The 15,050-nt window shown below is 33.9% G+C and overlaps 3 protein-coding genes across 3 annotated transcripts; 1 reads left to right on the plus strand and 2 right to left on the minus strand.

The window, feature by feature from the left end:
- Window positions 1–2,225: 2,225 nt before the first annotated feature.
- LOC148309687 (uncharacterized) lies at window positions 2,226–3,266 on the plus strand. The gene has a single exon (XM_088259769.1). It carries the CDS (start codon window positions 2,255–2,257, stop codon window positions 3,050–3,052), a length of 798 nt encoding a protein of 265 aa, XP_088115895.1. The 5' UTR covers window positions 2,226–2,254; the 3' UTR covers window positions 3,053–3,266.
- Window positions 3,267–5,687: 2,421 nt separating this feature from the next.
- Window positions 5,688–6,844, minus strand: LOC148309688 (uncharacterized). Its single transcript, XM_088259770.1, has 2 exons — window positions 6,806–6,844; window positions 5,688–6,658 (listed from the first exon to the last, which is right to left on the minus strand). Exons 1-2 carry the CDS (start codon window positions 6,815–6,817, stop codon window positions 5,876–5,878), a joined length of 795 nt encoding a protein of 264 aa, XP_088115896.1. The 5' UTR covers window positions 6,818–6,844; the 3' UTR covers window positions 5,688–5,875.
- Window positions 6,845–9,856: 3,012 nt separating this feature from the next.
- Window positions 9,857–12,119, minus strand: LOC148309689 (uncharacterized). The gene is made up of 2 exons (XM_088259778.1): window positions 12,084–12,119; window positions 9,857–10,683 (listed from the first exon to the last, which is right to left on the minus strand). The coding sequence occupies exons 1-2, from the start codon at window positions 12,093–12,095 to the stop codon at window positions 10,078–10,080; spliced, it is 618 nt and encodes a 205-aa protein (XP_088115904.1). The 5' UTR covers window positions 12,096–12,119; the 3' UTR covers window positions 9,857–10,077.
- Window positions 12,120–15,050: the final 2,931 nt, after the last annotated feature.

Consider the following 15,050-nt stretch of genomic DNA (forward strand, 5'->3'; position numbering starts at 1 on the left):
ATTTTGAAACATTATTCTTGGATCACTAGAACTTCACTAGAGACTTTTTTTTATTTTTTTTTATTTATTTTATTTTATTTATTATTTATTTATTTATTTATTTATTTATTTATTTTCATAATACATAGATACATTCAATATACATATTCATTTCATATACACATTTATTATACGTATTACGGCTCTTTAGGCATGGCCTGTGTTGAGCCGAATACTAACATGGTAATACAAAGTTTATATATTTTTTTTAAAAATTTTTAATATACATATATTTTTTTTAATGATTAGATTATAAACATAAGATACAGGAGATACAAAAATAATTTATGTTTTAAGGTTTTTCAGTGTGATAATTACACCTGGACTTTAATTAATTCACTTTCCACCTTGTCCCTTCCAATGTTAAGTAACCATCGACGGACACTGTTCATCAGACCAGTCTGATGATGTCGGTAACGACGAAACCCGGTCGCTGGTCAAATAAAAAAGTGGAAAAGCTAAAAATATTGGTTTTAATCTAATAATAAATTAAAAATGCAATTCCATCACGAAGTGTCAGTGGATAATATAAATCTATTTCACTAGAGACATTATTGGTGAGATGAAAAGAAGCTTTTTATTGAGCAGAAACTCTTTTATAAGTATGTGAGATCCGAATCCTTGATTGTAATCACACACATGAGAAACGCCAGAAAACATCATTTTCATTTTAATTATTTAATTTTTAATTAATGTTTTACTTAGTAAATACCACTATTTCTTAAAATCTACTGTGACACGTGTTTCGATGCATTCCGGCATCATATTCAAACACCGCTTATGTATAATTTTCATATTATTTTTTGACATCTCATCAAAGATGAAGAAGAATATGGAAGTTTGGGCATTTACGGGGCTGACGACCGTCGTAGGCTGGTTTAAGTGGAGATAATCCAGATTTTGTGAACAAATAATTGTACACACTCGAAATGTTGTAAATGTGAAATTGACTGTTTCTTGCAAACCGTTTGTTAGTTAATTGATAAATGATTCGATCATAACATCAACTGACCAAATCGCAATGTACAAGAAGAAATCATTGCCATTCCCTTGAAGAACAAACCAACGCATAAAATAATTACTGAATTACGAAAACTTGTATTTTTTCATACTAACTTTAAGCTCTGTACTTTTTACCGTACGCCATACGAAAAGTAAATTAAGTAGTGCATAAGGCATTGCTTCTGATCGATGCGGCGTTAGCTTTAAAGTTAGTTGAATGAAAGGTAGATGAACGCTCTAATACTTCAACCTAGGATTGGAATATTTTTCTTATTTTAATCGCATCCAATGGTGCATAGGGTACTGCATAGCATCGTTCCAATGTTAAATTGATATATGCAGTGCCTATTGGGTGCATATTATGGTAAGTATAAGATAAATAAATAATGAATCAGTAATGAATACAATTGATAGTCATAAAAATATACTGATAAATCCATGAATATTTTTGACTGATAATTTAAATGCTTACATTAGTTAGTGATCTCAATATTAAATCGTTGAAATACGTACAAAATGATTTGCTGGTATTAACACTTTGTCGGATGAGGAAAAAGACTTGGCACGATCAGATCAATCAGAACCTAAAATCTGGAGGTGTCAAAAGTCTGCGTAATCGGAGGGCATATATGACTAGATGTATGGATGTGAAGGAAGCTAAAAGTGTTTGTCAGGACAGAAAAGTGTGGCGTTCCATCCTCTAAGCCCATGCATGCGGAGAAACGGCGTGATGGTCGTAGTAGAAGTAACACTACGAGTAAATCAACACATTAACTTTATTATAAGGATAAAATATATTGTTATCGAAATGATGCTATTTTTTAAGTAGAAATTCGTGACGTTATATATTTAATAATTAAATAATTTATATGACTATGATTTTATTTAAAATCGATTAAACAATTACGTACTTTTCGAAAGTATTATACTGTAAAACAAGACCATTTCCTTACCACGCACTGTTCGTGCATGTTATACAATACAATGATTTTTTGTATGTCTGACAAACGTGTTGACCTTTTAGAAAGTTGGCGCAAAAATTAATGAGTAGTGAGAATTTCAAGTTCAATATCTTATTGTAATATGAGAGTATAGACTCTGCCTCCCCTCTCCTGGCGAATATGAAGGCTTTATGTTAGTATAAAGGCTTCCACGCGAGTTCCCACAGGTCACTAGCAGTTTTCAGTTCAGAAAAGGCTCACACAAGACAATCATGAACTCTCTGTTGATCGCTGCTTTCCTGTGCGTGGGAGCCGTCTCCGCCCACTACATCGGCGGACACGAGGATGGACAGTGGAAGGGAGAGGGTCTGGCCGAGAGCCAGGACCATGGACAGTACGACCATGGATACGGTGCCGGAGCTTATGCCGGTGCTCAATATGGTGCCGGAGCTTACGCCGGACACTATGCCCACGGAGCCGCCCCTCTGGGACATGACGGACGCGTCGTAGACACTCCCGAGGTCGCCCACGCTAAGGCCGCCCACTTCGCCGCCAAGGCCGCCTCCTCCAACGGTGGTGCCTATGGAGCTTATGCCCCCGCTGTCCACGCTTATGGAGCCCCCGCCTACAACGCCGCCCATGAAGATGGACAATGGAAAGGAGAGGGTCTTGCCGAAAGCCAAGACAATGGAGAATACAACAACGGATATGGTGCCGAAGCCTACTCCGGAGCCTACGCCGGAGCTTACGCCCATGGAGCCGCCCCCATCGGAGCTGACGGTCGCGTTGTGGACACCCCCGAGGTAGCTCACGCTAAGGCCGCCCACTTGGCCGCCGTAGCTTCCGCTTCTCACGGAACTTATGGCGCCCAGTCCTACGGTGCCCATGGCGCCTATGCCACCCCCGCCTACTCTGCCTACGCCGCTCCCGCCCAGGCTGCCTACCACTCTGCCGCCCCCCTGGGACATGACGGTCGTGTTGTGGACACCCCCGAGGTTGCCCACGCCAAGTCCGCCCACCTCGCCGCTGTGGCTTCCGCTTCTCACGGAGCTTATGCCCATCACTATTGATTCTCCACCTCCCCTACCCATCTCCATCTAACTTGACATACTAACACACGTATGTCGTTACATCCTCATAATTCATTCGATTGTAGTTGTTAATCAATTGTGTCATTATTTAAAATTATTTTATTTTTCATTGTCCACCTGTACCGTTAAATTACATTTTTTTAGTGTTTAACGATACGTCCTTAATGAAATTAAATAAATAATTTGAATATTACTCTCTGTCTTTTGATATTTTACCTTTCTTATCGATTTGATTAAAACTATAAGTAATCTGTTGATGTCCAAGGAGAAAAACACAAGCGCATAGGTCAAAAATTCTAATTTCATTAATTGATTCGGTGATCACTTTGCGGTGTTTGAAGATGATGTGGAATACATCAAAACACGTGTCATAGTAAATTTAAAGAAAAAATGGTATTTAATAAATACAACTTAAACTTAACTAAGAATCTAAATTTATAAATTTCACAAACATATGTCACTCACTTCTTTTTTAAAGTTTAAAAATATTATACTATGTATTAAAAATAAATATCAAGCCACTTATTGAACTTTTTACTGTACAACAGATCTTTTTATGTAAAACCTGAAGGTTTCTTCTCTATTTGAAAAATATTTAGTTTATTTAAAAAAAATTGTAAGAAAAATAATACATTTTCTTCAAAATGTAAAAACAACACTTTCTGCCCTTTAGCTGGTAAATATTAAGTTAAAAATATGCCTCTTTTGCTGGGATATAGTACATTTTCTGGGCATTCCGAAAACATGCACAACTGAAAATTTACGAATTATGATTTATGACGTTCTTGAAAGGAGTGAGCGATGTGTTAACATACATACTTAAAAAAATATTACATAGAATTAATAATTAGAAAAATATTACATAATATTATTATATAAAGCACACATTTTTTAAATGTTATATTTCACAATAATGAAGAAATGAAAATATTCAGAATCTGCATAACCGTAATGAAATTGAAAACAATAAAAATCCTAAGTGGTAGCAGGTGTCACGAAGCAAGCAGATATGTTTGGTATTGAGTATAATGTTATGTTTAACAGATAGCGCTGCCATCTAACAAACAAACGCTATTTGATTGCAGCATTGTGATAAAATTTCTAAGCAATCGGCGAGTAATTTTAACAGATTAAACCAACGAACATTTACATTTAAAAAAACGTATGTAAAATGAACTCCAAGACAAGACACACAAGGTGGCTTGGTGGGTCTCTGCAAAAAAATTAACATGTTAATTATGTGTATAATTTTTTTGATTTTATATGTTGAGAATCAGATTTTGGATCATCAATCTAACAGTATAGAACTCGTCGAATATCTAACTTATATTTTTTTTGTAACAATAAGCCTTTTGGTTTTTACTGTTGCGATCTCGCTACAAACGATCCAGAAAAATCCATGTTTTTCAATCATATAAAAACTCATTAACAGCGCCATCTACCGACTTAAAAAATTCAATTAGGCTAGAGCTAGACTCTTGTCTAAGTAAAAAAAAACGTATTAAAAAATAATAACATTTTTAAAAAAATATTGGAGACATTCAAACGTATCTCACAAAAAAATTAAAAAATGATAGATAATTCAATCATATGTTCTGCAAACTGCATTCTATAAACCGTATATAAAATCATTGAGTATCAATTTTTCAGGTAACTAATTATTTTAATTTATTTTAAATAAATTTATTATTCACATATAATTATATATTTAAGAAATGAAAAATAATTTAATAATAATTTCTGCAAACTGCTTTCTATAAACCACATATGGTATATACCACTTTGAATAGGTACTCATTTTATTAACGAACTAATTATTTATCATATGATTTTTTGACATCTCATCAAAGATGAAGAAGAATATAGAAGTTTGGGCATTTGCGGGGCTGACGACCGTCATAGGCTGGTTTAAGTGATCACTTTACATACGTGTTATATTCACCAATTCTATCCATTATTGACAATCACACTACTCAAATTCTTGGAAGTTTTATATATATATATACTTATGAACCAATTTTGAAACATTATTTTTTGTTTTCATATTATTTTTTGACATCTCATCAAAGATGAAGAAGAATATGGAAGTCTGGGCATTTACGGGGCTGACGACCGTCATAGGCTGGTTTAAGTGATCACTTTACACACGTCTAACATTCACCGATTCTACTCAATATTGACAACCACACTACTCAAATTCTTGGAAGTTCTATATACATGAACCAATTTAGAAACCTTGTTTTGAATCACTAGAACTTCACTAAAGATTTTTATTGGTGAGATGTAATGAAGCTTTTTATGAAGCAGAAACTCTTAAATTACTATGTGAGGTCCAAATCTTCGATTATAATCACACACATGAGAAACGCCAGAAAATATCATTTTCATTTTTATTTTTTCAGCTTATAATTTGACCAGATAATTTATTAGACCACCAATTAATTGTAGATAATCCCGATTTTGTGAACAGGTATTTGGACACACTCAAAATGTTGCTACCCATTTTGATGAACGTTAAATATAGGAACTTTGTTTGGATTTTGTTTTCATGAGAATTTAAAAAATTAGGTTAAAGGAACTTAGGAATAATTAAATAAAAGGTGAGATATAAATTTTCAAGTCATTTATTTAGTTTCATTGATGACGTAAAGTTAATCACCTAATAAAATTTAGGAAAATAACAATACAGGTGGCTAATGAAAATGTTAATTATTGATTTAAAATTAATTAAATAACTAAAATCACAAAAACTAGGAGCATGTTACAAAATGCTTTTGTTAGTATGCCATGTTGGTTGGCGAATTAATAGTGGTGGGCATAAGCTCCGTGAGAAGCGGAAGCCACAGCGGCGAGGTGGGCGGACTTGGCGTGGGCAACCTCGGGGGTGTCCACAACACGACCGTCATGTCCCAGGGGGGCGGCAGAGTGGTGGGCAGCCTGGGCGGGAGCGGCGTAGGCAGAGTAGGCGGGGGCGGCATAGGCGCCATGGGCACCGTTGGACTGGGCGCCATAAGCTCCGTGAGAAGCGGAAGCTACAGCGGCTAAGTGGGCGGCCTTAGCGTGAGCTACCTCGGGTGTGTCTACAACGCGACCGTCAGCTCCGATGGGGGCGGCTCCATGGGCGTAAGCTCCGGCGTAGGCTCCGGAGTAGGCTTCGGCACCATATCCGTTGTTGTATTCTCCATTGTCTTGGCTTTCGGCAAGACCCTCTCCCTTCCACTGTCCATCTTCATGGGCGGCGTTGTAGGCGGGGGCTCCATAAGCGTGGACGGCGGGGGCATAAGCTCCATAGGCACCACCGTTGGAGGAGGCGGCCTTGGCGGCGTAGTGGGCGGCCTTGGCGTGGGCGACCTCGGGGGTGTCTACGACGCGTCCGTCATGTCCCAGAGGGGCGGCTCCGTGGGCATAGTGTCCGGCGTAAGCTCCGGCACCATATTGAGCACCGGCATAAGCTCCGGCACCGTATCCTTGGTCGTACTGTCCATGGTCCTGGCTCTCGGCCAGACCCTCTCCCTTCCACTGTCCATCCTCGTGTCCACCGATGTAGTGGGCGGAGACGGCTCCCACGCACAGGAATGCAACAAACTGTAATTTAAACATGGGTTAAAAATGAAAAAAAGTTTTTAATTCTACAAAAAAATAATTCAATCTCGTAAAACATTGTTTTGTATTGTGTATTAAGGATTTTAATGCATTGTATATTAATTTAATTTTAATATTATGATTACTCACCAGGGCGTTCATGGTTGTCTTGTGTGAGCCTTTTCTGAGGTGAAAACTGCTAGTGATTAGAAAATAAAGCAATCGAAGGTTTTATACTAAACGAAAGCCCCCTTGAATCTAGTGGTGGGAGACCGGATTTGAAAAATCCAGTACATTACTATTAATTCCATGTTATTAAATTGAAGTCTACTCGTTGGATTAGTAATATATTCATATATGTATATGTACATTATATATATATATATATTTATATATATATATATATATATATATATATATATATATATATATATATATATATATATATATATATATATATATATATATATATATATATATATATATATAATATATATATAACACTGTCCTTATCCTTCCTTTTTCATACCTTTGTGAAATACCACTTTTAAGTGGTATTAAACAAAGTGAACGAAGAACGAGAAGGAGAGTATTATTTTTTTGACATCTCATCAAAGATGAAGAAGAATAAGTCCTGGGCATTTGCAGGGCTGACGACCGTCGCAGGCTGGTTTAAGTGATCACTTTACACACGTGTAACGTTCACCAATTCTACCCATTATTGACAACCACACTACTTAAATTCTTGGAAGTTCTATATATATATATATATATATATATATATATATATAAATATATATTTATATATATATATATATATATATATATATATATATATATATATATATATATATATATATATATATATATATATATATATATATATATATATATATATATATATATATATATATATATATATATATATATATATATATATATATATATATATATATATATATATATATATATATATATATATATATATATAAATATATAATTATTTATATTTATATATATATATATATATATATATATATATATATATATATATATATATATATATATGTGTCCGCCTCCGTACCTACCGTTCTGGAGGTCCCGGGTTCGATTCTTAGGGGGGTTTAATAAATATAAGTGATTATTTCAAATATTTATTCAATATTACACTGGACTGGTACCTGAAGTGGAGGGCTGATCACTTTTCCTTCATGTGTAATCGATCGAGATAACACTGCGTTTATATGAAGCAGTGCCCTATGCACCATTGGGGTGCGGTAAGGGATTATTTTTATTTATATATATGTGAACCAATTTTGAAGCATTGTTCTGTAATTGGAGATAATCCAGATTTTGCGAACAAGTATTTGGACTCACTCAAAATGTTGTAGATAAGGAGAGTGTTCAAGATATTTGAATTATCACTAGCATTATCTAGAATCCAATGCAAATGGCATTCATTAATAACCGACGCACCAATCAGTTCCTTAAAACGAAACCACCTTTCTATATGGCATACCTATCTCGGCTACAATAGTTTCGAAGGTCTTATATCGTGAGTCAATAAAGGTCACTTCGGGTGCAATGTTTCCTTTTGTATTAAAATATTAAATTAGCATGCTCGCCTAGTACCTGGTGTGGAACATTAAAAGTGCCTACTCATTTTTTTTACAATAATCCTTCATCCATCAAACGTTCGTAGTGAATGTATCGCGTGCGTCAAGAATAATGGGCTACAATTTTAAATAATAATGAATTACATGAAATAAATTATTTCCTTGTACTAATGCATTGGATTTAACTACGAAGAGGGATGTGTTTAGATTATTTGGTGTCTCAAAAGTAATATTTTTATTTTTATATTTTTATATTTTTGATGAACGTCTCACTATGCATAGCCTGTGACGAGACGTTCATTTACATTATTTAAAAATATATCAGAGAATATATTTTTTGTACATTTTGAGTGTGTCCAAATACTTGGTCACAAAATCTGGATTATCTCCAATTACAGGAGTTATTTTTATATTATTTTTTTGACATCTCATCAAAGATGAAGAAGAATATGGAAGTCTGGGCATTTACGGGGCTGACGACCATCACAGGCTGGTTTAAGTGATCACTTTACACACGTGTATCATTCATCAATTCTACCCATTATTGACAACCACACTACTCAAATTCTTGGAAGTTCTATATAAATGAACCAATTTTGAAACATTGTTCTTAAATCACTAGAACTTCACTGGAGACATTTATTGGTGAGATGAAAATCATCTCACTAATATAATAGAGCAATGTTTATTTATGTTTATTAGATATCGGTAGCGATGAAACATGGTCACTGATGAAATAAGTGAAAAAAACGACAAGAAAGAACTCGACAAAAAAAAACTTTAATATATTCAACCAATTTGTAAAACGAAAAATTATGCGAAGAAATTAATTTCAAAAACATTTATTGATTTGTTAGAAATCTTTTTCTGCTACATCCTATATAAGTACCTAGCTATTTTTTGACTTCCTTATTGGAGCAAAAATTTACATTCTTCTGTAATCGGGAGAGCTTGCGGTAACGATTTAAAAAAAATGTATGTTTTATGTTGACTAGTGCCATAATTCGATGAATCGTTATTAAAAATATTCAGGCTGTATATTTTATTAAAATGTATCATGGGTGTCGAATCAATATATCTTTAAAAATCCTCTTTTTTTATACGAGTTGAAAAACCCTGTTCGTTTTGAATACAACTTTTTATTGATAAATTTTTAACATAATAAAAAATGAGAAAACCTTTTGTTTTATACCTATTATTAATAAGGAAAAATATGGAAACGTTGATAAAATTCAGTCGATTCGCCGCAGAGGTAGGCTGAGGGAATATTAGGAACACCAATCTGTCTTTATTACAATCTTCGTCTTTTTCAATGTCACTTCTCTCGACTCCTGACGTGATCACTTTGAAGTATCTGAAAAACTTGATTGTGCCAAGTTTTTCTCGGTCTTTTTTTTACTTCTATTACCAACCAAATTCGCGTCATGAAGGTGTTTTACTATTCTTTCTTCAAAAAGCCAATGAGTGGTTTGAAGTAATATCGAGTTTGTGATTTTATTTGACAAGGATAATGGCATAAAAGGCATAATGGCATAAAGGATATAATGGCATAAAAAATGAAAATAAAAACTCAGATAAATATTTTTTGCAATTTATTTAGTTTGTTTTCAAAGAAATTTAAAACGGTAAAAAAATATGTACAAATAGTTGATAAATGCCAGGAAAATATTATATTAAATGTTACAATATAAATTATACTGATTTCGTTTTCGATACATGATATGTACACAATTTATGGTGAATATTTAATAATATATAATAAAATAACAATATTAACGATGGGATCATGACTATTGGGGGTAAAAATTAATAATGGTGGACACCATGAGCTCCATGGGCGGCGTGAGCCTTGGCAGCGAAGTGGGCAGCCTTGGCGTGGGCAACCTCGGGGGTGTCTACGACGCGACCATCATGACCGATGGGGGCGGCTCCATGAGCGTAGACACCATGGGCATAAGCGCCATGGGCACCATAGACTCCATGGGAGTAAGCTCCATGGGCGTAGCCTTCATGAGCATGACCTTCATGGGCGTGGCCTTCATGGGCGTGACCTTCATGAGCCAGGGGACCAGCATAGGCCAGGGGAGCATAAGCTCCATAAGCTCCATAAGTTCCGTGGGATCCGTGGGAAGCGCTGGCAATAGCGGCGAAGTGGGCGGCCTTGGCGTGGGCAACCTCGGGGGTGTCTACGACGCGTCCGTCATGTCCCAGAGGGGCGGCTCCGTGGGCATAGTGTCCGGCGTAAGCTCCGGCACCATATTGGGCACCGGCATAAGCTCCGGCACCGTATCCATGGTCGTACTGTCCATGGTCCTGGCTCTCGGCCAGACCCTCTCCCCTCCACTGTCCATCATCGTGTCCACCGATGTAGTGGGCAGATGCGACTCCCACGCACAGAAGGGTTGCGAATACCTACGAATTGAAAAAAATATAAAAATAAGTATTGTATCTTTATACATATTACCTGATGTGTTTTTTTCTACGTCAATATTAAATAATCTGCGTATAACAATATAGAATACAACTTAATTCAACTTCATATATTTATTTATTTATAATTTATATTTGAAGCACTAACTTTGTGATTTTACATTTTACAATTAAAATGTAACTTTGTTTTAAAATCACTATAAATATTTAACAATCTCTACTGGTTTCGAAGCTAGCCGCTTCTTTATCAAGACTGATTAATACTTATCAGTATTAATCAGTTTTGATAAAGAAGCGGTTAGTTTCGAAACCGGCAGATATTATAAATAGATATAATAAAATATTTATAGTGATTTTAAAACAAAGGTTCATTTGAATTATTTATTTATTTGTTAATCTTTATTCGAAACCTCGAGGTGAAATACGCAAGTCTCTTAAGTTCATAAAACATATACATTGTATTATTTGAAAGGAAAAAAAGAAATGAATATTACATACATGTTTTAAAGAAATAACAGTCTAAAAGCATCTTTAGAAAATTTAAATGTCCCTAAAGGTTGTTTTAATTTTATAATTTTATGCTGTTTAAACAAACTGATTCACTAAAACTAGTATTTAAAAATTTGTTGTTTGGAACACGGGAAATATATTGTAACACGAAAATCTACATTCATATTTCAAAATTATTTTATGTTGTTGACGCCCATATTTTATTTGTGATTTTTCGAACACTTCACATTTATTTTCATTCAATGATTCAGCAGTCTCTTTGTGATAATATCTATCAATTTTAAATTTACGTTTTACTTGAAAAAAATTAAATAAAAATCATCCTTCAACGTCCCAAGGATACAACTCTAAAATTTAGACTAGCTTCACATACGGTGTTCGAAAATGACCGAAATGCATCGAAACACGTGTTACAACAGATTTTAAAAAATAGCGGCATTAACCGAGTAAAACTTTAATGAAAAATTTCACATTTATTTGTGTTTAAATTGAAACAATGATTTTATTCACATTTAATGAAAATGGTACAATATATTGAAAAAATATCATAAATTTTAAATGTTATTTTCCAGTGATTTCAACATATAAATATAATTCCCAAATACCTAGAATGTATAAACTATTGTGATTACTACCAATAAAATAACTTGATATGAACAGAATACTTCATTAGAATTTTTCTTGAATTAGTTTCATGTGAAAATTAAATTTTCGCTTCTTTGATACTACGTTCACAGTATCAAAATCATATTTTATAAATACATATATCGCTATATTCTCGATACATTAACTATCTTCTATGATTTTTTTTTGAAAATTTGTCTTAGGCCATTAATAAATAAATAAAAAGTAATCAATCGTATTTGACTCACCAGAGAGTTCATGGTGGATTTGTGTGAGCCTTTTCTGATTCGAAAACTGCTTGTGATAAAACGAAGGCATACCATAGGCTTTATACTCATTAACAACCTGCCCGATTAATCAAAAGTGGGGGGTTATGTACAGCTCTAATACGCTACTCATTCAAATTGCATTAATTATTGATTATTAATCCAGTTCCTTAACTTTTTGGGACGGAATGTTAATTTGAACTTAATTTGATTAAATCAAACACGAACGTTGCCATTTGTGTATGTTATCATATTTGCAAAAAATCTATAATGTGGAAATGTTATATTGCTAATCAAACTTGTAACGTTTCACAAGTTAAAGTAAACTACGTGCTTACAATATCTTGAAGTAAATGTGTTTTTTTCTCCTTTATTTACGGCCGTAACCAATTCGTATATATTTCTTGAATGTTTTCCACAGACACTTACTTTAAAATTAATTAACTTTGTTTTCACCACTTTTTTAATAAATAAAATTCAACCTACTGGTTTCAACAATACATTGTCATCATCAGGGTTTATTTTAGATAAAAAACATTGAAAACATTTAGGATTTTAATGGAGTGTGTGGAAGTTTTTGGTGAAAGTATTTTAATTTTTTTGATTTAAAATAAACCCTGATGATGACAATGTATTGTTGAAACCAGTAGGTTGAATTGTATAGGTAAAAAAACTGGTGAAAACAAGGTTAATTAATTTTATGAAGATAATTTGAATATAATAAATATATTACCGTAGTTGGGCTACTTGAATTTTGATGTGTTACTTGAGCCCAGTACAATAAAAGATTTAAATCTGTATTTGGTCTACAATAATGAACGTATCGACATGATTCATTGTTTCCCTGACAGGTGACACTTATTGTCACGATACTTCGATCGATACCACTATCTAAATATTTTTTTTTGTACTGGGCTCAAGTAACACATCAAAGTTCAAGTAGCCCCGTTCTACGGTGCATGTAATAATTGTTGTATAAAATAATAATCTGTTATTAAGCATATTAAACAAGGATAAACATATAAGATAAGGAATTATATATTAGCCGAAAATATTGTTATTATTAATACTTTATAGTTAGGAAGTGACATTCCAGAAATCGATATGGTCCGAGAAATCATTGCCGATGTTTTGCATCCGGTGTATGGGAGTATTGAATCCAGACACTGTCCGGCTGTTATTACAGTAAAATATTTGACGGTTTCTCGTGTTCCTGGCTGGGGTATAAATATTTATCATTTGCTATAACAAGGGACAGTCTAAAATATTGTTTAAAATTTTATATAGCTTAATCAAATCAGAGACTTCTGACTCCTGATCTGCCCAAGTATATAAAAAACCTGATAATGCCAACTTTTCCTAGGTCTTATGTGTCTATTTTTTTGCTATTCAATAAAGGGTTTTTAGATGGTTTGGACATGTAGAACGAATGAGCGAGGAAAGAACGGTAAACCAATTTTTTGAATCTGCATATACCTTATGGGAAGCGGCGTGGTGGTTAGTTATTTTTATTTACAACATTTTGAGTGTGTTCAAATACTTATTCACAAAATCTGAATTATCTCCAATTAAAGGAGTTACTTTCGTACTTTAAAAAGCTTCTTTTCATCTCACCAATAGATGACTCTAGTGAAATTCTAGTGATTCAAGAACAATGTTTCAAAATTGGTTCATATTTATACTTTCATGAATTTGAGTAGTGTGGCTGTCAATAATGGGTAGAATTGGTGAATGTTACACGTGTGTAAAGTGATCACTTAAACCAATCTATGACGGTCGTCAGCCCCGTAAATGCTCAGACTTCCATACTCTTCTTCATCTTTGATGAGATGTCAAAAAATGAGTTGTTTTTATTCTTCTTAGTCCTCATTACTGAGGGTTGTGACCCTTGTGGAAGCAATGACTCTTCTCCAACTATCCCTTGACTGCGCTGCACGTGGCGCTCCAATCAGTCACACATTTAGATAGTTATAAATACTAACGAGAAAAAAATCACTTAAAAATATATTATTTAAAACGCTTAATATTTTTACCGGTCTGAAAAGGTTAAAAAACGCAGAACTTACGAGCATATAAGTACAAAATTGAAAAAAAATTCGCCTTAGTTACTTGAATATATTATATTAAATTCGTCATTGACATGCGTGTCATTTTGTCGTAATTTTTTCGTGGCTCATTTAAAATACAATGTATTAATTACACAATAATTAAAGAAAACACTTCGTTTTTTACCACTTGAGTTTAATTATAGACTACATGTTTCAGAAGCTAAACTTCCATCATTCATTCATTCAGTTTAGCTTCTGAAACATGTAGTCTATAATTAAACTCAAGTGGTAAAAAACGAAGTGTTTTCTTTAATTATTGTAACATGTCTTACCACAAAGTTAATGCCGAAACAATAAATAAAATATTAATTACACTCTAAAACAAGTTCTGTACAACATGTTATGCACATTTTTCTCAATTCTTTATATTGACATCTCAACGTAGACGATTAATAATATTCAGAATAATTTGGATGATTTGTGTAGCGTTATTTTCGTAAAATACAATCTCAAGGGCGCTTATAAAGACTTGGATAAAAATAGAATGATGATGATAATAATAGTTTAAAAAAATAACAATAAACGTCATCAATTGGTCTCGGGACGCCACGTAGAAACACGTGGCTTATTAATACTCTTAATGTATTGTAATGTTAATCAATCCTCTTTTAGAATATAACACATAAATTGAATTGAATTGAACTGCCAAATACTTGAAAGTGGTCAGGTTAAAAGTCGTAACAATCGGCGGGTATGTATGAGGAAATGCATGAACGTGGAAGAGGCGAAGAATGTTTGCAAAGACAGAGTGGTGTGGCGTTCTATTCTCTCTGCCTACCCCTGCGGGGAAGCGGCGTGATGGTTAGTTAGTTAGTAAGTTACATAAATCAGGGAACTGTCA

Source organism: Brachycentrus maculatus, unplaced genomic scaffold (genome assembly GCF_059751285.1).
Source record: "Brachycentrus maculatus isolate JH-2025_06_01 unplaced genomic scaffold, ASM5975128v1 h1tg000119l, whole genome shotgun sequence".
Classification (NCBI taxonomy): Eukaryota; Metazoa; Arthropoda; class Insecta; order Trichoptera; family Brachycentridae; genus Brachycentrus; species Brachycentrus maculatus.